The 23369-nt window shown below is 49.1% G+C and overlaps 1 protein-coding gene across 1 annotated transcript in view; it reads left to right on the forward strand.

The window, feature by feature from the left end:
* The window catches only part of NOS2 (nitric oxide synthase 2), a 44632-nt gene that overhangs the window by 6340 nt on the left and 14923 nt on the right, over window positions 1-23369 (forward strand). Inside the window, exons 3-17 of the mRNA XM_012558117.2 lie at window positions 3778-3862; window positions 4703-4837; window positions 5912-6060; window positions 8528-8690; window positions 9985-10076; window positions 11039-11180; window positions 11304-11443; window positions 12762-12936; window positions 13028-13129; window positions 16033-16227; window positions 17456-17538; window positions 17931-18075; window positions 19628-19732; window positions 21372-21421; window positions 22429-22603. Of these exons, the coding sequence (XP_012413571.1) occupies window positions 3778-3862; window positions 4703-4837; window positions 5912-6060; window positions 8528-8690; window positions 9985-10076; window positions 11039-11180; window positions 11304-11443; window positions 12762-12936; window positions 13028-13129; window positions 16033-16227; window positions 17456-17538; window positions 17931-18075; window positions 19628-19732; window positions 21372-21421; window positions 22429-22603 (1936 nt within the window). The remainder of the gene's footprint in view (window positions 1-3777; window positions 3863-4702; window positions 4838-5911; window positions 6061-8527; window positions 8691-9984; window positions 10077-11038; window positions 11181-11303; window positions 11444-12761; window positions 12937-13027; window positions 13130-16032; window positions 16228-17455; window positions 17539-17930; window positions 18076-19627; window positions 19733-21371; window positions 21422-22428; window positions 22604-23369) is intronic.

Below are 23369 nucleotides of genomic sequence, written 5' to 3' on the forward strand. Positions count from 1 at the left end.
CTGCCGGCTCCTCCGCAGGGTATTTCGGCCGCAGCCCGCCTGCCGCCCCAGCCGAGCCAGGTACTCCCGCCGGGCCGGGGTCTGCCCTGGGAGGGAGGCAGGGGCTCCTCGCCAGGATCTGGGCGCGGAGCTCCGCCGCTGCTCGCTGGCTGGGTGGCTGGAGGCTTGGCATTGAATCTCTCAGAGCCACGGTTTTCCATGTAAATGTAAGGGTTGGACTATTCGCTCTGTAGGATACTGATGAGGATTTACTTAAAGCGTTTTCCTCGTTCAGAACGCATTGTTAGTTGCCCGAGAGTCAGCTCCGACTCATGGGGGCGTCATGTACAACGGAACTAAACGTTGCGGGTCCTGAGCCACCTCCACATTGCTGCTATGCTCCAGTCCATTGTTGCGGCTACTGTGTATTTCTAGTGCTTTCCAACCTAGGGGGCTCATCTTTCAGTACTATATCTGATAATATTCTCTTTTGAGAATACTGGGTTTTCATTAGCTTTTTTGGGAAGTAGATGGCCAGGCCTTTCTTCCTAGTCTGTCTTAATCTGCAAGGTCTGCCTAAGCCTGCCCATCATGGGTGACCCTGCTGGTATTTGAAATACTGATGGCATGGCTTCCAACATAATAGCAACACACAGGCCATCACAGTACCAAAAACTGACCGACTGGTGGTGTCCAGAATGCATAAACGGTTGTAATTCAGTAGCCACAAATGGTCCAGAGAAGCCTGATGACCTACACCCATGAGAGGCGGCTGTGGGGCTGGGTAGGAATTGTGGATGTTTCAGGACTTGGAGGCTTTTGCAGACGGTTTTTCAGCACCGAGGCTGCTATACCCTTTAGGATCCAAAAAAACAAACCCATTGCCATCGAGTTGATTCCGACTCATAGCGACCAGTTAAAACGCTGTTTTACAAATAAGGTCTATTTCCCAGAGTGCCACCTGCCTCCTTGGTGTATGGAGGTGCAAGAGAGTGGGCAGGGTAGGGACTGCAGGGGAAGCAGGATCCCAGGACCCCAAACAAGCCATCCTCAGTCACTCCAAGGCTTATTATGCATAGTTCTGAGTCTAAACAAGCCATTCCCCCAGCAGCCCTCCTTTTGATGGCAAGTCTTCAAGGATCCCTCGTCCCTATGAAGGACCAAGCACGACTGCGCATGGCTGGGAGTTTAGCCAAACCGCATGAGTGTCTGGATAAACAATGCAATAATTTGGCAACGAGTATCCAGGTCTGTAATGTGCACACCTGACATCTGGTCACCACATCTCTCAGCAGCTAGGGCAAAGGCATTGGCTAACTGGAGGAGCAGTGGTGAGGGCTGGGGTGTTTATTCATTTCTTAAGTTATACAAAAATTACCAATTCTGAAAGTAATTCATGGTTACTAGAAAAAGTTGGAAGATGCAGAAAGGTATAAAGAAGAATTAAAATTGCCCATGACGTCATTACTCAATGCTAGTTACTACTAACCTTGAGTAGCATTTCCTCCCAGGCTTTTTTCCATGCTTGCACACACACACACACACACACACGCACACACACAGAGGCTTCTTTCTATGCTTGTATACACACACACACACACATACACACACAGCCAGCATCAGACCATCTATACAGTTTTGAGGCCAATGTGGCACATTTATATGGTGGATTTTCAGGCAGCTTTTAAAAACGAGGCTTTCTGATTTTTACTTATGTTCTCTTAAAGGAACTTATCTCTTTAGAATTATACATCTTATAATGCTACTATATAATATACATAGTTCCCACTCACTGCTGTCGAGTCTATTCTGACTTAGTGACCCATAGGGTTTCCAAGGCCGTAAATCTTTATGGAAGCAGATTGTCACATCTTTCTCCCATGGCGCAGGCCAGTGGGTTCCAGTTGCCCACCTTTCAGTTAGTAGCTGAGTGCTTAACCACTGTGCCACCAGGGCTCCTTTGTAGGAGGGACCTGGAGAAGGACATCATGCTTGGTGAAGTAGAGGGTCAATGATAAAGAGGAAGACCCTCAACGACATGGATTGACACAGTGGCTGCAACAGTGAGCTCAAACATAGCAACGATTGTGAGGATGGCGCAGGACCCAGCAATGTTTCGTTTTCTTGTACTCAGGATCTGTATGAGTTGGAACCGACTCGATGGCACCTAACTAACAATATACATAGTTAATAATGTGATGTTAATATAAATAGAGTCACTACTTTTTCTGATTAATAAAAGCAACATGTGCTCATTCATTGTATCCCAACATCACAGATGTGTATAAAGTAGAAAAAGAGAGACCTTCGTAATACCCTCTAACCCCATCTCCCACACGCACACTCCAGACAATATGGCAACGAAAATGGAACACAGCACAAGCTTTCAAACTAGTGCGATGCACCCCTAGAGTGAGTCTCCCTACGTGGAGACAAGTGTGGGGTGTGACTATTGGAGGGGTGTTCATGCATATGCGGCAGAGAAGGGTTGTGTGTCCTCTATTCTCTGTAGTTCTCCAGGAGAGCACACTCGAAATCCCAAGCCAGAATCAACTCTTTCTTAATGCCTTCAGGCAATTTGGTCATTTTTTCCTCTTCAAACGCAACTTGTTTTAAAATAAATAAAACCAGTATGTATATTTTATAAGTCTTTCTCTTCCAATAATACTCACTGAGATATTTATGGATACAAATCAGGTCTTGGATTTGTCTTAAAATAATGGTGGGGCTAGACGGTATAGTTGAAACAAGATTGGCCGTAAGTTAATAATTGTTAATTGGGTTGAATCTGGGTGGGGAGCCCATGGTTATTATTCTCTCTACTTTCGTATGTTTAAAATTTTCCATGTTGAAAATTTAGGAGTCCCTGGGTGGCGCAAATGGTTAAGCCCTTGACTACTAGCCAAAAGGTTGGCAGTTTGAACCCACCCAGCAGTGCCTCGGGAGACCGGCCTGGTGTTCTGCTTCTGAAAGGTCACAGCCTTGAAAACCCTATGGAGCAGTTCTACTCCGCACACATGGGGTCGCCGTGAGTTGGAATCGACTGGACGGCAACTATCAACAACAAATCAAGTGCTTTAAAAAAAGCTGAAGTCACTAAAACTAGAGGGTGATGAGCAGTGCTGCTGGCCTGGAGGCCAGCGACGTAGGGTCTATTCTCTGCCCACCCAGCGCCTGTCACGTTTCTACTCAGCTTTTGAGGGCTGCCTCTTCCAAGAGCTTCTGTTTGGGGTGGTAGCTTTGTCTCAGCTCCCCTTGTATCTTTCTGTCTTTGTTGGGCGAAGGCAAGAGATGACAAGAAGTGGGGAGGGTGACCATGGTGGGGAGATTTGGTCTGACCAACTAACCCCCCAATCCCCTTTCACCACAGACACCCCCTCCTTGCCTGGAAGCCAGGAGACATGGCCCTGGCTTCTAGCTTTGCCTCTGACTCAGTGTGGATCCGTGAGCAATTCACCCCCATCTCTGGACCTCAGTTCCCCCACGCATCAAATGAGGGTGCTGGTAACTCGAAAGACTAGATCGGAACCTTAGGGGACAGTGAGTTTATGTTAATGAGGGAGGACAAACTCAGTAAAGGAGGGTGAGAATGGTTGCACAACTCAAAGAAAGTAATCAGTGTCACTAAATTGTACATGTAGAAACTGTTGAATTGGTGTATGTTTTGCTGTATATATTCTCAACAATAATAACAAATAAAATTTAGGAAAAAAAATGAGGGTGTTGGCAGAGAAGACCCCAAGATCCCTCGCGGGCTCTCAGATACTAAGATCTCATAATAGCTGTTTCCTTTTGCAGTCCCGTAACACAGGATGACACCAAGCTTCACAGCCTCAGCAAGCCTGGGAATGAGTCTTCCCCACCCCTCACGGGGACGGTACAGGTCAGTGGTCACACGGGTGTGGGAATCCCCTTCCCCCCTCGCCCAGGCAGATGCAGGCTGAGCAGTCTGTTGGAGGCTGGGCTGAAGGGCAGAGGAACTGGGGTTTGTGCAGCAAGTGGGGAGCCCCGGATGGGGGGCACAGGTGGGAGTAAGGAAGGGCTTTGGAAGAGCAGGATGATCCATGGTGGTCGGGAGTGGTGGTCCCCAAGGTCTGTTGGCACCTGGATGATTTGCCTGTGTGGGCTGGCAGGCACAGGTAGGGGGTGATTCCAGACTGTTCATGGAGCGAGGAGTGGGACGCTTCAAAATAATCCCAGGCTCAGGGGCTGAGCCTTTGGTCCCAGCCTGTATCCCACAAGCTCCATCTTCCCTAAGTGCTTTTGACCTCAGTGTTCCAGAGTGGTGGCAGAGAGGTGAGTGGAGGGGGAGAGGAGATGGTTTTCATATTCTTAAATGCCTTCAGGGAAGGCAGTGGTACATTCTTCCTCGTCCTGATTTCTGTTCTCTGTGGTATTGACTGCGACAGTAGTCTCCATTGCATCTAACCTTAGTCCCTCCTGCTGCAGTTCCTCTGAGGAAGCATTTGGCAGGGGTCTGGGTGAGGAGAGAAGCCTGGCTGATGGCCTGGGCACCCGGAGCTCTTAGCAGACACTGGCCCAGGCCGCTGAGCTACAAGGAAGGAAGGAGGGGCATGGGGCATTGGCCTGCTCTGTATGCCCACCCATAGCTCCCAACCCCACCCAAAACCAAAGAAAAGCCCAGGGACTGGGAGAAACCCATGGGGTCCTGGGGTTGGAGACATTTGGAAAACCCTGTTTTTTTCCTCTCCCTCCCTGTCAGAAGTCTCCAGAATCCCAGGTCAAGCTGGGCGTGAAGCTGGGCACACCCCCATCGGCCTGCGCAGGGCATGTGAGGATCAAAAACTGGGGCAATGGGATGACTTTCCAGGACACACTTCACCACCAGGCCAAAGGGGTGAGAAGTCTGGGGCTTCAGGGAGGACCCCCTTATCCCAGGCTGATGAAGCCACTGGAACCCTTTGTGGACCAAACAGATGCCGCCTCCCCCACCCCAGCCCCACCCCCTTTCCTCCTCTCAAACCAAACAATCATCTGCTTGGGCGAAGGGAATTGGGAACACAAACTCACATTCTTCACAAATTACAGTAGAAGTAAATGATGTCAGCTCTCTGTTAACCACCTTAACGGGTAGTGGCTAATCCACAAGATCAGACAAACTATTGCATGTACAAATTAATGTCTTTCTTAGAGAGACAGATTTCAGCATAGTGTCAGGAAGAATTTTCCAAGAGAAGTGCCTGAAGCCACACTGAACTACATCATGAGGTAGTGAGCTCCCTGTCTCTGGAAGTATTCAAGTGCTCTTTGTTAGGGAGATCGGAGAGGGGTTCATGCATCAACTGAGGGGTTAGACTGAGTGCCCTTTAAAGCTCCTTCCTATCTTCTAAGTTTCTTATTCTAACTTTAGAATGCATTCTACGGTTTTAAAGTAGAAAAGAATTAAACATTTCAAGACCATGAAAGCAGGATGATTTTCCACACCTCTCAGAAACCACCACAGTTAACCTTTGGGTGTACTTCCTTCCAGTGTTTCTTCTATGCCGTCCTGTGACTTTGGGATTTACACCTGCTCATTCCTTTTCACTTTTGCTGTACACCTTAGTGTGTTCCCACAGGAGGCAACATCAGCCTCTTTAAATGAGAAGGCAGTTGAACTGTTCCCAGGGACTGAGCTGTTGACTTTGCTCTGGGTCTGAGGCCAGCTGGGGAGCAGGGCCAGAGACTGAGCCCCAGGGTGGGAGAACCAACCTCACCTCACACCCACTGGGGTACAGTCAGTAGAGGAGAAGACGTTTGACTGGAGAGAAAGACTGGTGGACCCCAAGGAGGAGGTGGCACAGGGGTGGAGAGCAGAGTAGCCAGAGTGAAAGGAGGTGGTCAGAAGAGCTGGCTGCTGGGAGAGGATGGACACAAACACCTGCTCTATAGGCCAAGCGGCCTGCTCTCACCTCATGCCTCCTCTTTCCAGGATGTTCCTTGCAAGTCCAGGTCTTGCCTGGGGTCCCTTATGAGCCCCAAAAATTTTACCAAAGGACCGAGAGACAAGCCTACCCCCCCGGACGAGCTTCTACCTCAAGCAATCGAATTTGTCAACCAGTATTACGGCTCCTTCAAAGAGTAAGGCTTGCTTCCTGCAACCTCCGCTGGGTTCTCCCCTGTCTCCAGCTATTTTCCTCTGACCCTAGCCCCCTTTCTTTCCTCAATTCCTAGTGGTTCCAGGGCTAAAGCCTAGTTTTCCAAGAAAAAAGATCTCAGAGTAGGTTTTCATAGTTGTGGGACAAAGAGGCATAGCAATAGTGGTTAAAGGGTGAGTTGGGAGTATAACTATTAGAGTTTGAATTCTGATTCCATCACTAACTGGTTCTATAGATATCCTTGGGCAATCTGCTTACCCTCTCTGTGCCTTGTATTTCTCATCTGTAAAATAGGGATGATAATGATAGAACCTGGCTTATGAGATTGTTGTGGGCAAGTTACCTCTCTGTGCCTCCATTTTCTTGCCTGAAAATAGTGATAATGAATAGTATCTACCATACAGGGGCTTATAAAGATTCAATCAATTAAAGTATATGAAGTGCTAGGAATAGTGCCTCGCCTATAGCAGAATTAGCTGTTACTGAGTGTTTAGAACAACTGTTTTGGCCAAATAAAATACGCTTAATTTAAAAGAAGTCCTGGTGGCACAGTATTTAAAGTGCTCGGCTGCTAACTGAATGGCTGGCAGTTCAAACCCACCAGCCTCGCTCTGTGGGAGAAAGATGTGGCAGTCTGCTTCCATAAAGATTTACAGCCTTGGAAACCCTACGAGGCAGTTCTACTCTGTCCTGTAGGATCACTATGAGTTGGAATTGACTTGACAGCAATGGGTTTATGTAAGTTAAAGACCAGTAAAAAATCCCCTTGCCATCGAGTTGACTCTGACTCATGGAAACCCCATACGTGTCAGAGTAGAACTGTGCTTCGTAAGGTTTCATGGCTGATTTTTCGGAAGTAGATCACCAGGCCTTTCTTCTGAGGTGCCTCTGGGTGGACTCAAACTGCCAACCTTTTGGTTAGCAGCCAAGCACATTACCGTTTGTACCACTCAGGGACTCCTCATAACATTTTTTAGTGCCTCAGAAATGTGACTTTATGAAAACAGTGGTAAAATATAAAACTACAGGCATTGGGTGCAAACATAAAAAAATAATCATTTTTTATGTATTCGCATGTTAACACTACTAAGGGTAATGAGGATCATTACTGTTTTCATGCTTGGGTGCAGAGGGGGTACAGTATTGCTAAAAGCTTTTCTGGGAGAGAGGCCTTGCGGTGGTGGGGTAGCAGCACCCTCACCCAGCACTTCCTTATGCCACGGGTGTCCTTGAGGATAAATATTATCAAGTATTTTGTCTTTGTGCTTTTTTTTCTTTTAATCAAGAAGAGATGTCGAGACACTCTTCATCCGCAGAAAGGCCATTTTGTTCTGCGTTTTTCACTGTCCTTAATCAGGAGTTCATTCCTTGAATAGTTTCTCTGTGGCCATTTCAAAAGCCTTTGGTGGTGATTGGTAATCTCAAGGCTTTGCTCTGCATGTGTGTGTGTGCGTTGTGTGCTGTGTTGTGTGTGTTTCAAAGCCTTTCTGACCGAATCCCTCCTTTTGGGATATTTTCAAAGTCTGAGAGGGGAGGGGAGAGGAAAAGCAAGTTGACAAATCTCATATGGAATTTCTGGAGGAGCAGGGCTGTGCTGAGGCTGAGAAACAGCGTGATTTAGGAGCCTGTGGCGTCTGACCACGCTGTGGGGAGCGCCTCTCTGTGCTGGCCCCTGAGTCCCCAGAGCTGGGCTCCAGGGTGGCCTGCCGGGCTTCCAGGAAAACATAAGTGGGCACTCAATGTGTCTGGGCTTGCAATCCCCCTGGAGCGGAAGGTGGTATTTCAAGCAGTTAAGGTCCTGGGCTCGGCATCATGGCGGCCGAGTCTGAGTCCTGGCTCTGCTCTTGCCCGTGCTAATGTTTCTGGGCCTGGTATTCAACCTCCCAGAGCCTAGATGCCCTTGACTATAAAATAAATGCAAAAATACCTCCCTCACGGACTCAGTGAGACCCCTCAGTCATAGGAAGTACTGGGTACCCAGTAGCTGCTGTGAAAGGGCTTGGCTTGTCCTCTCTTAACCATGAGAAGGCGGACAGGCACTCCCCCTTCCTCGGAGGTCTGAGGAGGACCACACACCCTGCTCAAGCTGAGAAGAATACATGGTTAAAGAAAAACCCTGGAAATATCAGGGTTTCAAACAGGCCAGGGCTGGTCACGTAATTTGCAGGGCCCAGTGCAAAATGAAAATGCAAGCTCTTTGTTCAAAAATAATTAAGAATTTCAAGATGGTGACAGCGGAGCATAAACCAAGTGTGGGACCCTTCTACACGCAAAGCTGTGTGTGACTTCGCAGGTGACTTGGAGCCAGCCCTGGCAGGAGCAGTCTCTCTCTAGTGGGGGACATCTTGCCCTCTTGGCATCCTATCTGAGTTCCTGCTTCTGTGGATTGCATTAATCCCCATTTAAGGCCATCTCATTGTTGATCTTCCTGATGTCTTCCTGTGTCCCAGGGCAAAAATAGAGGAACATCTGGCCAGGGTGGAAGCAGTAGCAAAGGAGATCGAAACAACAGGAACCTACCAGCTGACAGGGGATGAGCTCATCTTTGCCACCAAACAGGCCTGGCGCAATGCCCCCCGCTGCATTGGGAGGATACAGTGGTCCAACCTACAGGTGACTTCCTTAGACCCAAGTGGGAGAGGGAGCTGGGGAGGTGGGCAGGCCCTGAGCAGATGACTCGGAACAGCCTAACAGAAGCTGTACCCAGAGTTGTGCTCAGAGCTGCGCCCAGAGGTTCCCAAAGCCTTGAGTTCTCACTTCACACCCCTGAATATGAGAAGGGATTATAGGACCCCTCTAGATGTCTACAGGTCCCTAGATGGTGCAAACAGTTGACATGGTTGGCTGCTAACTGAAAGGTTGGAGGTTTGAGTCCACCCAGAGGTGCCTTGGAAGAAAGGCCTGGTGATCTGCTTCTGGAAAACCAGCCATTGAAAACCTTGTGGAACGCAGTTCTACTCTGACACACATGGGGTTGCCATGAGTCAGAAGTGACTTGACGGCAACTTTTTTTGTTTTTTAATTTCTTTTTAAAAATCTAAATGTCTAGAATCCTATTTCAGCACCAGGATTTCTGACTGACCTTTCTCTCTTGTGTTAAAACTGGGAGACTAAGCACCATCAAAAAACCAAACAACCTTGTTTCTATTATTAATGAGGTCCTGGTGCCACGAGAGAGGTTGTTTACCTTAAATGTTTGAATTCTTGGCTCCTAGAGAACATTTTATTTATCCTAGCTCCTAGGCCATCTTTTCACTGGGGGATCATTTATTGTTGGATAATATCAAAGGCACTTGACAGAGAAATCGATTAGAAATGCCAATGAAACCAACTCTGGCTGTGTCATTTGTGCCAGAGGCCAGCTTGTGATATGCTCACGTGTTGCAAGGCAACTAGGCTGGGGCTACAGGAATCTCGATTCATGGCACTTTAAAATCAGGTTTTCTTGGGATTTTGTTTTCTGTTGGAGTCTTCTAAGCAGATTTGCCCTCAGAGGCAACACCTAGGAGGGCAGGAGAAAGGATGGCCAGGGCAGCTGTGAGGTGGGAAGAGTCGATGCCGAGAGAAGAATGCATCCCTCTCCCTGGTGTTTGGAGTCCCTGGGTGGTGCAAACAGTTAACGTGCTCAGCTGCTAACCAAAAGGTTGGAGGTTGGAGTCCACTCAGAGGTACCCTGGAAGAAAGGCCTACCATCTACTTTTGAAAAATCAGCCATTGAAAACCCTATAGAGCACAGGTCTACTCTGACACACATGGGGTGCCATGAGTTGGAATTGACTCAGTGGCAACTGATTTTTTACCAGGTATTTGGGTGTTGGGTGTTTAGGCTGCTCCCCACAGTTTGGAGGGCTGGAGGCCTCTGTCCACACAGTCCTTGATGGGCTTGGTCCTGGTGGGGTGTGTGCAGGTCTTTGACGCCCGGAGCTGTACCACTGCCAAGGAAATGTTCGAGCACATTTGCAGACATATACGCTATGCCACCAACCAGGGCAATATCAGGTGAGTTCGCCTTTCCCGAGGCTGCAGCTGGGGTCCACCTGCCCCAGAGTCTTAGCCAAAAGATTCAGGTGGGTTTGTTTAGGGGAGGCGTCTTGGGCTCCAGGACTAACCAGGGAGTAAGAGAAAGGTGAAAAACTCAGGCCTCTTCGGGGGCCTTAATAGTGAGCCCAACCTCTGTGAGCTTAGCCTGTGTCCACAGCCGGCTTTCTGGTTTCTGACTTGGAGCCGTTTGGAGGGAGTGGGGGATCTTTAAGAAGTCACGTCTTCACTGATCAGAGTTAGGGCTCTCCACTTTTTGGGGAGGATGGGAGGTTGGTTTCCAGCAGATGGCTCTTGTGGGTGTCTGTCTTCGACGTGGGAGACCTATTGCCCATCAGTACACCCCCTCCCGCACTTCTCCCTACCCTAAGAAGCCAAGGCTGATAGAGCTGAACAGCTCATTCAGGCATTCATTCATTATTTGTTCAATAAACACTTAGTGCCCACCTAATAGGGACCCAACACGGGGCTAGGTGGCGGGTGGGAGGGGAATGATGCAGGGGAAGGCTGCAGAGGTGACTAAGACCCCAAGACCCTGCTCCAGCCCTCTATGAATCCAAGCACTCACCTAACTCCACTGCTAGGCAAGAAATGTACAGCTAGGGAAAGGGCCACGGAGGGGCCTCTAACCCCAACCAAGGGATGGGAGGGCTTCCTAGAGTGGGAGGTCTCTATGCTGGTTTCGAAAAAAGGGAACAAGCTGGAGGAGGAAGGAGGAAGAGGATATGTCAGGAAATGGGGCAGGTTACACGGAGGCTGGAGAGAGCTTGGCTCACTGGGGAGCTGCGGGTGGTCCAGTCTGCTTGGGTACAGGGGGCTGGTGATCAGGAAGAGTGGAGGAGGAGGTGGGGCCAGCGGGGAGGGGGTAGCTGGGAGCCCCCACAGGGCCACATAGTAAACCGCACTGTCCTGTCCTGGGGAAGGTCAGCCATCACGGTGTTCCCCCAGCGGAGTGACGGGAAGCACGACTTCCGGGTGTGGAACTCTCAGCTCATCCGGTATGCTGGCTACCAGATGCCCGATGGCACCATCATAGGAGACCCTGCCTGTGTGGAGTTCACCCAGGTACCCGGCCAGCCTGGGCCCTGGCTCTTTGGACAAGGAGCCCAGTGGAGGGCAACAGAGAGGGGTCTGGAGGACTTAGGGTGCCTGGATCTGTGGACTCACTAGGCCTGTCTTGCCCCTCAGCTGTGCATTGACCTGGGCTGGAAGCCGAAGTATGGCCGCTTTGACGTGGTGCCTCTGGTCCTGCAAGCGGATGGCCATGATCCTGAGCTCTTTGAAATCCCACCGGACCTAGTGCTTGAGGTGCCCCTAGAGCATCCCAAGTAAGTGGGTTGGGAGTGCTGGGGGTGTGAGTCGACAGGCATGACCCCCATTTCCTATGCGAGACCTCTCCCTGACCTCCCCCCAAGCCAGGCAGCAGCAGTGACGCCTGGAGGGGCTGGCTTTCAAGCCTGCCTGTCTCCCTTGCTTTCTGCAGTGAGTCTGTGCTTTCACATCAGGTATAAGGGTATGTGGATGGTGAGGGGGAAGGAGAGGCTTAGATAGATGGACCCCTAGAGGTTAGAAAGCCGTGACCTCCGGAGAAGAACCCTTGAAAGCCTCCAGGTTTTCACGATGAGCTGCCCAAGACTTTTGCCTTCCTGCCAACTCGCTTAGCTGTCCCTCTCCTGACTGTGGTAGAATTATAGAGCTCCGGTGAGTTCAAGAGCTTATCCAGTTCAGCCCCTGCTCCAGGCAGCGCCCGTAGTTACAAAAACACTGCCATGTATTGAGACTTAACTATGTACCCGGCATTGGGCTGGATTTTTTGTCCCTTGAATATGCTGAACTCAGTCCTACCTCAGAGCCTTTCCACTTGCTATTTCCTCTGCCAATGTGTCCTTCTCTCAGATTTTTTCATGGTTCATTGCTTCTTGTCAGTGAGGTTATTCCCTAAAATGTCACCTCCTCTGAGAAGCTTCTCCTGACCACCAAAGCTAGAGTAGACACTCCGACCCTTGCCTAACACATCACTTTATTTTATTTTCTTGTTTACCTTTTTATATTCTTGAGTCTATCCACTAGACTGTCAACTCCTTGAGAATAAGGATCTTGCCTTTCTTGTTCACCAATATATCCCCAACACCTACCAGGGTGCCTGGTACATAGTAGGTACTCAATATTTGTGGGATAAATGTATATAAAAATGAAGGAACATGAATTAATTCTTTTACCTTCATAATAATCCCACGAGTTCGATGCTATTATCTCTATTTTGCTGATGAGGAAACTGAGGCTCAGAGAGGCTAAGTAACATCCCAGGGTCACACAGCAAGTAGTCAATGAGGCAGGAGTTGAACCCAGGCTTTCTGATACTAGAGTCCTTAACCACTATGTTATGTTGGATTCTCAGCATTTAGCTCAGTACTTGGCACATACGTGATGCTTAATACATGTTACCATGAATGAACAAGTGATTGAATGCATAAATAAATGAATTGGGAGAGTGTTCCCGATTCACCTCTCCACATGGGATTAACTTAAAGATCAACGCCTGGAAAAGTTTTCTTGGTTGACTCTTTTCTAAAGAGTTTTTTTTGGCGGGGGAGGTTGTGGGCAAAAATGAAAGCCCCAATTGTAACTGGCTCTGCCTTGGGCCAGGTACGCGTGGTTTCGGGAGCTGGAGCTGAAGTGGTACGCCCTGCCTGCAGTGGCCAACATGCTGCTTGAGGCGGGTGGCCTTGAGTTTCCAGGGTGTCCCTTCAATGGCTGGTACATGGGCACGGAGATCGGGGTCCGGGACCTCTGCGATGTCCAGCGCTACAACATCCTGGAGGTAATGAGGGCCGCCCAGCTGGGCTGGCTGAGGTGTGGGCTTGGGGATGGGTCACAAGGACTGACTCGGCCTCGTTTCTCTGCCTTGGCAGGAAGTGGGCAGAAGGATGGGCCTGGAAACGCACAAGCTGGCTTCCCTTTGGAAAGACCGGGCTGTCATTGAGATCAACATCGCTGTGCTCCACAGTTACCAGGTACATCTGAGGTTTTGTGCGTCTGAAGACTTTCTGGTTAGAGGGTTCATATTTCTGATTTTCTGCATGCATGAAAGTTTAGTGTTGTTTCTATGTAGGATTGTATGTGGAGTAGAAGGTTCTGAAGCTTCTTAGGCCTAGGGCTACCGTTGCACACCCAGCCCACCGCTCACACCACACGTGGTCTGGACCCACCAGAGAGATGAACTGAAAGCATCTCCTGTCCACAGTTACCTTTGTTCCTTATATAAAGAAGCATCTTACAGTGTGTCGGATTAGAAACCTCTACAGATCAGATCACACTGCCCCACCTTCTCTTGGAGTGGCATATAATTAGGCAATAACTGATTTTTCTGTAGTATCCTTAATTTGAGCCTAGTGGCACAATGGTTAAGCAATTGGCTGCTAACTGAAAGGTTGGTGGTTTGAACCCACCCAGTGGCTGTGCGGGAGAAAGACCTGGCAATGGGTTTAGAGATGATTTTAGCACATGCTCCCCATGCTGGGGCAACAGATGGACAATGGAGATGCTGACAAGCTGGCGGGAGAGGGGAGAGCCTGCCAGGGCCACTCCCCAGCTGGAGGGATGGGAGTTGAGGGGGGCCTCTGAGAACGAGCTCAGATGGGACAGGAAGAGCCCTCCCGGGGCTGGCCCGGCTCAGGAAGGGCTGGCCGTGGACCACACATCCCGACCCCTGGGGCCTCCCAGCACCAACCCTGACACTGTCAGGATGCGGATGTGTCCCAGATAACTCCGCTGACCCCCAGCCGCCTCCTGACCAACGCTGCCTTGCCCCTCTCCTGCTCAAGAGTCTCCAGGACTTCCTTGTCACCCGCCTTCAGGATAAACTTCAAAAGCCTTGGCCTTGTTGCCTCATCTGTAAAATGAGGATAGTAATATACCTCCCTCAGTAGGTTATTGTACAAATTAAATGAAAACCCCATGCAAAACGTTTAGCTGCACTGCCTGGCCCATAGAGAATCCTCAGTCAGCATTAGTTGTTGGTGTTATTATTATTGTTATCATCATCATAGCTGCTGTTGGCAGCTCCTGAGCTTCAAACTGGTCTGGTGTCCTGGAGTTGCATTTGTGTGCTGTATATAAAATAAGTGGGGAAAGTGGAAGGTCAATTAAATAAAGGTCTGGACACACTGGGTGCTTGGTCAGCTGGCTCTGTTGTGGCTCCTGACCTTGGTTCAGGCAGCTTCCTCCTCCAGGAGTGCCCTCGCCCTGGCTAACTCACACCCTTCCCTCAAGGCTCACTCTTAAAGCTTTCCCTGAAGTTCCCCGTCTCTCCCCCGCCCCCCTCCCACCACCACCCCGGGTTAGGCTTTCTCCTCTGCCCTCCCTCAGTTCTGTCTGCTCGCCTCCATCATATTTCTACCAGGGGATGCAGGAACAGCTGACTCTCTCCTGCTTTTCCTGCGGTTGCTGTCATTGTTAGCAGCAGCTCTCGAGTCAGCCTCCAACTCATGGCGACCATGGGCACCAAAGAGCAAAATGCTGCCCAGTCTGGTGCCATCCCTATGACTGTTGCTGACTGGACCGTTGTGATCCATAGGGTTTTCCTTGGCTGATTTTCAGAAGTAAATCACCAGGCCTTTCTTCCTACTTTGTTGGAAGTGCTGCTGAAACCTGTTCAGTGTCATAGCAACATGCTGCACTGACAGGCAGGTGTTGGCTGGGCATAAGGTGCATTGGCTGGGAATTGAATCTGGGTCTCCCACAGAGAAGGTGAGAATTCCAGCACTGAACCACCGATGCCGCTCTCTGCTTCCCCTAGTTAGATTAAAATCTAGTGTGTCTTTCCCCTCTGTGATGCCAGTGCCTTATGCGGTGCCTGGCAGATAGAAAAAATAGCAGCTGACGTTTACTGAGCACTTCCTACGCTTTACTTGTATGAACGTATTGCCTCCTTTCAATAACCTCAGGAGGCAGGAACTGTTATTATCCCCATTTTACAGATGAGGAAACTGAGGCTTAGTTAACTGACTCAAAGTCACATGTCTCAGAAGAGGCACAGGCCCCAGGATGTGAACCACTATGTTAAACAAATATCTTTTGTCGGAGTGAGCTGTCCCAGATGTTGAGGAGATGGCTTTGCCGGAGCATTCCGATTAGGCTCAGACTCTACAGCTTCTAATTATAGGATGTGGGACTTTGGGATGGTTTGTCTCCTATACACTACACTTCCCCCAATGCTTCCGATCTCTCCACAGAGGCGTTCACTTCCTTCTCAGCAGGGAGGGCCTCAACTCTGAGGAAGGAACTCCTGGAACTTTCTATGACAAGTGACTGGGATAGACTTTTCTTTACCTGCCAAAGGGTCCTGTGTTTTCAGTTATCAGCATCCAGAGAAAGCCATTAGTTGGGGATTTGGGGAGACTTATGGGTATGAACTGAGAAGCTGGACACTGCCCCAAGAGGGTAAAAAAAAAAAACAACAAAAAACAAAACGCATTGCTGTCGAGTGGATTCCAACTCATAGTGACCCCACAGGACAGAGTAGAACTGTCCCATAGGGTTTCCAAGGAGCGGCTGGTGGATTTGAACTGCGGACCTTTTGGTTAGCAGCTGAGCTCTTAACCACTATGGCACCCGGACTCCAGAGGGTCCAGGGGAGGCAAACTTACTGTGCCCTAATGGTGATGCCCCCGTGTGACCTGTGGGCTGACCATGGCGATTGTGTTTCTAGGGCCCCTTTAGAGACTCTGAAAATGCCTTCCGTGTGGGTACTTCCATGCAGCAGGGGAAGAGGGGAGGGGCCAGAGGAGCTTTCTCTCCCATTTTCAAGATTGCCAGGCATTCCCGCATGCCACCTGGGAGGCCTGCAGCCTACTCTCCGCTCTCCTGATGCCCCGCCCCTTGCCTTTACTCCCCTTCTTGCCTTCCTCTGATTTAGAAACAAAATGTGACCATCATGGACCACCACTCAGCTTCAGAGTCCTTCATGAAGTACATGCAGAATGAATACCGGTCCCGTGGGGGCTGCCCGGCCGACTGGATTTGGCTTGTCCCCCCGATTTCTGGGAGCATCACCCCCGTGTTTCACCAGGAGATGTTAAACTATATCCTGTCACCTTTCTACTATTATCAGGTAAGGAGGGGTCTGCCTCTCCTTTCCTTGGGAGCTCAGGCGTAGAGACAATGTGAGTGTGTGCCTGTGTGAGTGTGCCTGTGTGCGTGTTTGTGCTTGTGTGCGTGCTCACCCTTGCAGGGTATTTGGGAGGAGGATCAGGGAACATGGGAATATATTTTTAATGCTTCTCAGACTCCACTCAAGGAAATGAACAACTTTTGCCCATTTCCTCAGAGGGTGGGACTCAAGGACATGCCTTTTATTGTACGTTGAATGGCCTGTTGCTCTAACAGGGTTTAAGCTCCCAAGGGTGCCCACCATGGCACCTGCTTCCACAGGAGGGGCCAGTAAACAGTCACATAGCATAATGGGGAAGAGCTTGGCCCCCGAGTCAGACATGCCTAGTTTTGATTCTGCCGCTTCCTGGCTGTATGATCTGAGGCGGGTTGTTTCACCTTTCTGAGCCTTATTTTCTCAACTCTACAAGGGATGGGAATTAACCCCATGCTAGGAGGTTGTGCAGATCCCACGAGCTGGCAGGTAACAACTTAGCCCAATGCTCAACCCAGAAAGTACTCCATAATGTTAGCTATTGAAAGAAGTTCATTTTTTTTTTTTTCGTCACAGAGGATTTTGGTTAGAGTTTTATCACTCTGAAGGTGATAAATAAGGTGACTGTATACCCAGGTTGTGCCTGTTTTAATGGCACTTTTATGACTCTGAAAGGTATCCTGGTGTGGACTATACATTACGTAGTCTTTCTGGTGATAACCAGTGGCTGTTGAGTTGATTCTGACTTGTGGAGACGCCCTACGTGTCAGAGTAGAACTGTGCTCCGTAGGGTTCTTAATGGCTGATTTTTCTTCTGAAGCGACTGTGGGTGGACTTGAACTGCCAACTTTTTGGTTAGCAGCCAAGGTCATTAACCATTTGTACCACCCAGTGATAAGACACTAAAAACAAAAGAGAAGTGGGGCCTCTTCCTTCCACGAGAACATTAATGAGAGTAAGAACCAAATGACCACCCTCACATGCCTGGCTTTATGCCGCGGATTGGAGTTACAACTCTGAGGGGGACAGACAGATGCAGCCTGTGAAGCTGGTGTGGGCAGAGGGCCTGCCCACCCTCCTGACCCATGAATGTTGTGAAGACGCTCTTAGCTCTCCAGCATCCCCAACCCAAGCTGAGCCTGGCTACCCCCTGCCAGGACGCTGCCCTGCCTCACAGCTCCCTCCTTGTCTGCAGGTAGAGGCCTGGAAAACCCACGTCTGGCAGGACGAGAAGCGGAGGCCCAGGAGAAGAGAGATTCAATTCAAAGTCTTGGCTAAGTAAGTGTGAGCAGTGAGCATTTATGTCTGAACTGTGGCCCTTCCTTCTAGTCAGCCTCCGCCTCTAGGCCTTGAAGAACAGGGAACAAAAAAGAAAGGTTGTTCTTTGTGGAGTTTGGCTTCGAGAGGTCCAGACACCAATTCCAAGGGTCACCAGCCCGTGTTGCCCAATCGTCTCTGTCCTCCATTTTCCCAAAGGGTCTGAGTAGTGGGCTGAGGGGTGAGGGAGAGGAGAAGGGCCATTATCAGGGTGGATAGCTGGGGAGAAATGTGGGTTGCTTTTCCCTCAGCTGGCCACACTTTGAACCCTGTCCTCCTCCTATTCTCCTGGGGCCCCATTTTCTTCTGGAAGGCTGCCTCAGAACACTGTGTCTGTCTGTCTGTCCACATAGAGCCATGCTCTTCGCCTCTGTGCTGATGCGCAAAGCCATGGCGTCGCGAGTCAGAGTCACAATCCTCTTTGCAACAGAGACGGGAAAGTCAGAAACGCTGGCCCAGGACCTGGGGGCCTTGTTCAGCTGCGCCTTCAACCCCAAGGTACCTGGTTCAGCCAGATGGGTGTCGCTTTCTCTGCCCGCATACAGAGAAGTCTGGGAAGCTGTGAGCTAGGAAAGTTAAGATGGTTTCTCTACCCCTGGGTGACTCAGAGCCTTGAGTGTGATGATGTGCATTATAAATCTGCAATGGAAGGATTGATTTGTCTCCAGGGATCCCCACACTTCATCGAACACACTAAATGATGGTTTTTGTGGTATTCCAGGGAACACAGTTTGAGAAACGCTGTCCTAACACGTGCAAGCCTCAGTATACATGAGCTGCTTTAGATGATTTTACTCACTTTTATTGGACTCCTTTTATACAGGGTTGGGTGCTATATGTGAATGGGGCCAAAGATGAGTAAGATGCAGACAAACAAAACACACAAGGATGACTAAGCCATATGCCTTGGGATAATCACCACATGCTGGGCCAGTGCTGGGCTCTGAGAACACAGCACTGAGTGACACAGACCCAGGCCTCACCCTCAGGACGAGGCAGGAAGGGAAGCTCTACCTCACACACCGTGCTCCGTCCTCCCAACAACCTGCAAGGCAGGGGGGAGTCCTAGTAGTTGTTATTTTGCAGATGAAGAACCTGAGTGTCATAGGTTAAGTGGTTTGTCCAGAGTCACACGGCTTCTGGAAGACAGATGTGACCTTAATGATTTGGGGACATGGCCCTGACCAGTATAACATCAGACAGGATGGGTTGTGATACGTACTAGATAGAGACGTAGGCCCGGCAGGAAGGGTTAGGAATGACTACCAGCAAGGTTAGGAGTTCCTGGGTGGCTCAGATGATTAAGTGCTTAACTAGTAGCTGAAAGGTTGGCAGTTTGAACCCACCCAGAGGCACCTCGGAAGACAGACCTGGTGATCTGCCTGCAAAAGTTCACGGCCTTGAAAACCCTGTAGAGCAGTTCTGCTCTGCACACGTGTGGTCACCATGAGCTGGAATCGACTGGACAGCAACTAACAACAGCAAAGTTAGCCAGGCTGCTGGACAGGTCTTATGGTGCCGGGTCTACCTGATGGCAGCCAGGGGTCCCAAAATGCCAGGGGACTGGTGGGCGAGTCACGCCTCCCTAGACCTGAGATGTGACACCCTTCACCTGAGATAACCTCCAGGCAAAGCATTTGGGTTCCAGAGGCACCAAAGAAATCATCGTTTTTGTTACCTACTGATGCCAATTTTGTAGGTAATATGTCCACAGATTTGGAATTTAAAATAGAAGTGGAAGTGGCGAGAGTGTTTTTGTTTGGGAGATGCAGTATTCTGAAGAATACTAGAACTTGCTGACGTATTCGCTGTGGGATTTGAAGGCGGAGGAGAATCAAGGCAGATTTGTTCAAATCGGTTAATTCGAGGGAGATCAGTTAAGCACTCCCCTCCTCTGTGCCACACCTGTCCTGGGCACCAGGGATCAGAGATAACCAAGGGGACTCCCAGCTGGTGGGGATGGAAGTGCAGGAGGTCTGGGATGGGAGGTGTGGAGGGACCAGACCTGGGAGCTGAGTGAGGGCTGACGTCCACCCTTGGTGCCATCCAGGTTTTCTGCATGGACGAGTACAGGCTGAGCGACCTGGAGAAGGAGCGGCTGCTGTTGGTGGTGACCAGCACATTCGGGAATGGGGACTCTCCTGGCAACGGAGAGGTGGGTGGTCCAAAGTCACGGCGGTCTGAGGGGATGGGTTGGGGCCTGAGAGGACCAAGAAAAGGATCTAAGGGACTCAGTGTGGAGAAGAGGCTGTTTAGAGTGTGTTCAGATCATTCTGGGTTACCCTAGCGTACGCCATTTGCCTGCCTTCTTTATAATTATTTTGTCATATGTGTGTGTCAACTTTCCTATTACATAGTTAATGTTTTTCTGTAAATTGACCTATTGTCATTTTACTCAAAAATTCATGCTTAAAGAGGGCTTTCTATCATTTTCAGAAATTGAAAGTCCGCAAAAAGTAAGTTCAATGAAAACAACAGTTATGGAACTTTAGCTAGATACTGTTGCCTAACAAAGGCCTGCTTTATCTGTTTTTATGAAGAACTGGCAAGTATTAGAGAGGTGTTAAGGCTCCTTTAACAGCCATTTGAGACTCTCTCTCTAATGCTCAGAAGTATGAAAAGATCATTTAAAACGGAGTAACTATGAGGTTGTGGAGAAACTGGAAACCTAGTATTCTATTGCTGGGAATGTAAAATGGTGCCGCCACTGTGGATGTTTGGCAGGTCCTTAAGAAACTAAACATAGAATTACCATATAACCCGGCAATTCCACTACTGGGCATATACCCAGAAGAATTGAAGCAGGGACTCAAACAGATACTTGTATGTGAATGTTCATAGCAGTGATATTCACAATAACAAAAATATGGTAACAGATCAAATGTCCATCAATGGATGAATGGATAAACAAAATGTGGTATATCCATACAATGGAATATTATTCAGCCATAAAGAGGAATGAACTAATGACACATGGCTAAATGAAAGAAGCCAAACACAAAGGCTCATATACTGTGTCATCCTATTTATATGAAATATCCAGAAAGGATAAATCCATAGAGACTGAGCACAGATTGGTGGCAGCCAGGGCTTGAGGGAGGGGGGATGGAGAGAAACTGCTTAACGGGTATGAAGTTTTACTTTTGAGTGATGGAAATGTTTTGGAATTAGATAGAGGTGGTGGTTGCACAACATTGCCAATGTAGTAAGTGCCCCTGAAATGTTCACTTGAAAATGGTTCATTTTATGTTATGTGAATTTTGCCTCAATAGATTATTTTTTTAAGGTAATAACAAGAATAAATTATAAAAAAGGGAAAACTTTCTCATCATTAGTATTATTTCTGCTGGGTCAGGTACCACCTAAAATTAACTTGAGTTCTTAGAAGGTCAGGGTTATTTTAGAGAATATGAGACCAACTGTTGTCATTCTTACCAGGATCCAAACAAGAAGAGAAGCCCACACCTCATTAGGAGACCCTCAGAGATGTCCCACTATAAGGCAGGCCCCTCTGCCACCAGGGCTGGGTGGTCTGGGGGCTGGGCTATACTGGGTCTCCCACCAAGGGTCAGGGCCCACGTGAGTTGCTGAGGCTCAGCTGGAGTGAGAGACAAGCCCTGAACTTGAACTTGAGGCCTGGCCCAGAGGTCCCACGCATTAACCAACTTTCATCTGTGGGTCTGGAGCCTTCCCCTGCCGGAGGTGGACAGTTTAAAAATGGGCCACCAGAAGGAAAGAAAAAGCCTTGCTGTTATGAACTGTGGCCTGAGAACTCTCATGCTCTCTCTTTCTAGAAACTGAAGAAATCGCTCTTCATGTTGAAAGAGCTCACTAACAAATTCAGGTAAGACTTTTTCCCACTTCTGCCTGTCCAAGCCCTGCATGTGGTGGGCTGGATGGGTGGGGCCAGATTTGGGATCCAGGCAATGAAAGTAGGCGTATATGAGGGCAGTGGTGTCACTAGAGTTGGTGTCACCCAGTGCAGTAACTCACGGTGTCATTCCCCGCCCCCACCCCATGGATCTCCTCCTGTACCAGACCATGCAGAACCCTTAGTAATGTTTTTTGTACTAAAGTTACTCGTAAATCGTAATTCCCATATATCACTCTTTCTTTTCCTTTAATTACCACTTCATTCTCAAAAAAGTTATTGATACGGGTTCACAAATACTAATTCCCACAATATTGTAGCTAAAACACCAGAAAACTTGACAAAATTAGTGACTAGAAAATCACCAGCTGCAACAGAAACAATAGCGTGTGCTTAGCGCGTGCAGACGCAACCACATGACGGCACTGGAATTGGGTAATAATGACAGCTCCGACCAGAGTGCATTAGAAGGTTCAAAAAGTAAATCAGCATAGAGTTTTAGCCTTGTAGATATATTGATACATGTAAGCTGGGCTTACGAAAAATGTTTTTGTTGTTATAACTAACTGCAGGGATATTTTATAGACAGTCATTTTGGTGTTGCCCCCTCTGATAGTGTCACCCAGTGTGGTCCGCACATCCCACACCCCCCTAGTGATGCCAGTGTATAAGAGGGTCTTCTCTGAAATGTCTAGGAACAAAGAGAGCTTGGCTTTGAGGTTTGTCCTTGAGTGTGTCAAGGGTCAAGTCACATAAACCAAGTTCCTCTGACAGGTTAGCAGGCTGATTGTCAGGCAGATCATGGGAGTTGGTAATGAGGGTGGGAGCCAGGGAGGACCAGAAGGGGATGTGCACCAGAGGGTCCTGTGCACAGCTGGAGTGGGATGTCTGGGCTGGCCTGATGGCTGTAGTGCTGGGTGCTGGGTGAGGCTTGCACGGGTTGGCTCACCCTGTCTCTCTGTGTGTGTTGTCCTTGGCAGGTATGCCGTGTTTGGCCTTGGCTCCAGCACATACCCTCAGTTCTGCGCCTTTGCACATGACATTGACCAGAAGCTTTCCCACCTGGGGGCCTCTCAGCTCACCCCGACAGGGGAAGGAGATGAGCTCTGCGGGCAGGAGGAAGCCTTCCGCAACTGGGCTGTGCAAACATTCAAGGTCAGTTCACAGCCAGAGCTGCCCCACAGCCCAAACAGGGTCGTTGGGCTGCATTTGTGCCCAGCACATCTGTACCATGCATCCTGGGTAGCGTGACCTCTGCTGGTCCTGTAGACGTGGCCCCAGGTCACTGCTGCTCCGCTTAGCTGCCGCTCAGAAAAGCTCTTCCTTTAAGCATGTACCCCATGGGTTGGAAAAGGTGGCTGAGACAGAGTCCCTGCTCTTGGGGAGCGTCTGGTTTCGGGATCTTCCTCCTCTGATTATCCGAGCTGCCTCTTGACAACCTTGCATTGTTCCAGTCTCCCGGTCACAGAGAACTTGGGAACAGGGACCACACTGATAAGTTCTTTGGACCTGTATCAGCATCTCATTAGATTGTTATTGCCAAGTCTTGACCCTGCTGACTTAGAGAACTCAATCCTTAAGAAAAGAGTTGCACTCAGCAGTGGTGGTTAGAAGTCAGACAGGTCTTGTCCACATGCTTCCACATCTGGAAAATGGGAGTCATGAAACCCACCTCACAGTGTGGGCACAAGAGTAAAGTAAGCTAATGTCAGTATTAATATTCATAACAATACAGCCAGTAGGGGAAATGAAGCCTTGATACATGCTATAGTATGGATGGAGCTTGAAGACATTTTTTAAAAAATTTTTTCCCATACAAAAATTTATACATACATGGTTATATGACTCTAATTACGCTCCCCATACTGTGACAGCACACTCCTCCTTTCCACCCCCGATTCCCCATGTCCGTTCAACCAGC

The sequence above is a fragment of the Trichechus manatus genome, unplaced genomic scaffold (genome assembly GCF_000243295.1).
Source record: "Trichechus manatus latirostris isolate Lorelei unplaced genomic scaffold, TriManLat1.0 scaffold00138, whole genome shotgun sequence".
Taxonomy (NCBI): Eukaryota; Metazoa; Chordata; class Mammalia; order Sirenia; family Trichechidae; genus Trichechus; species Trichechus manatus.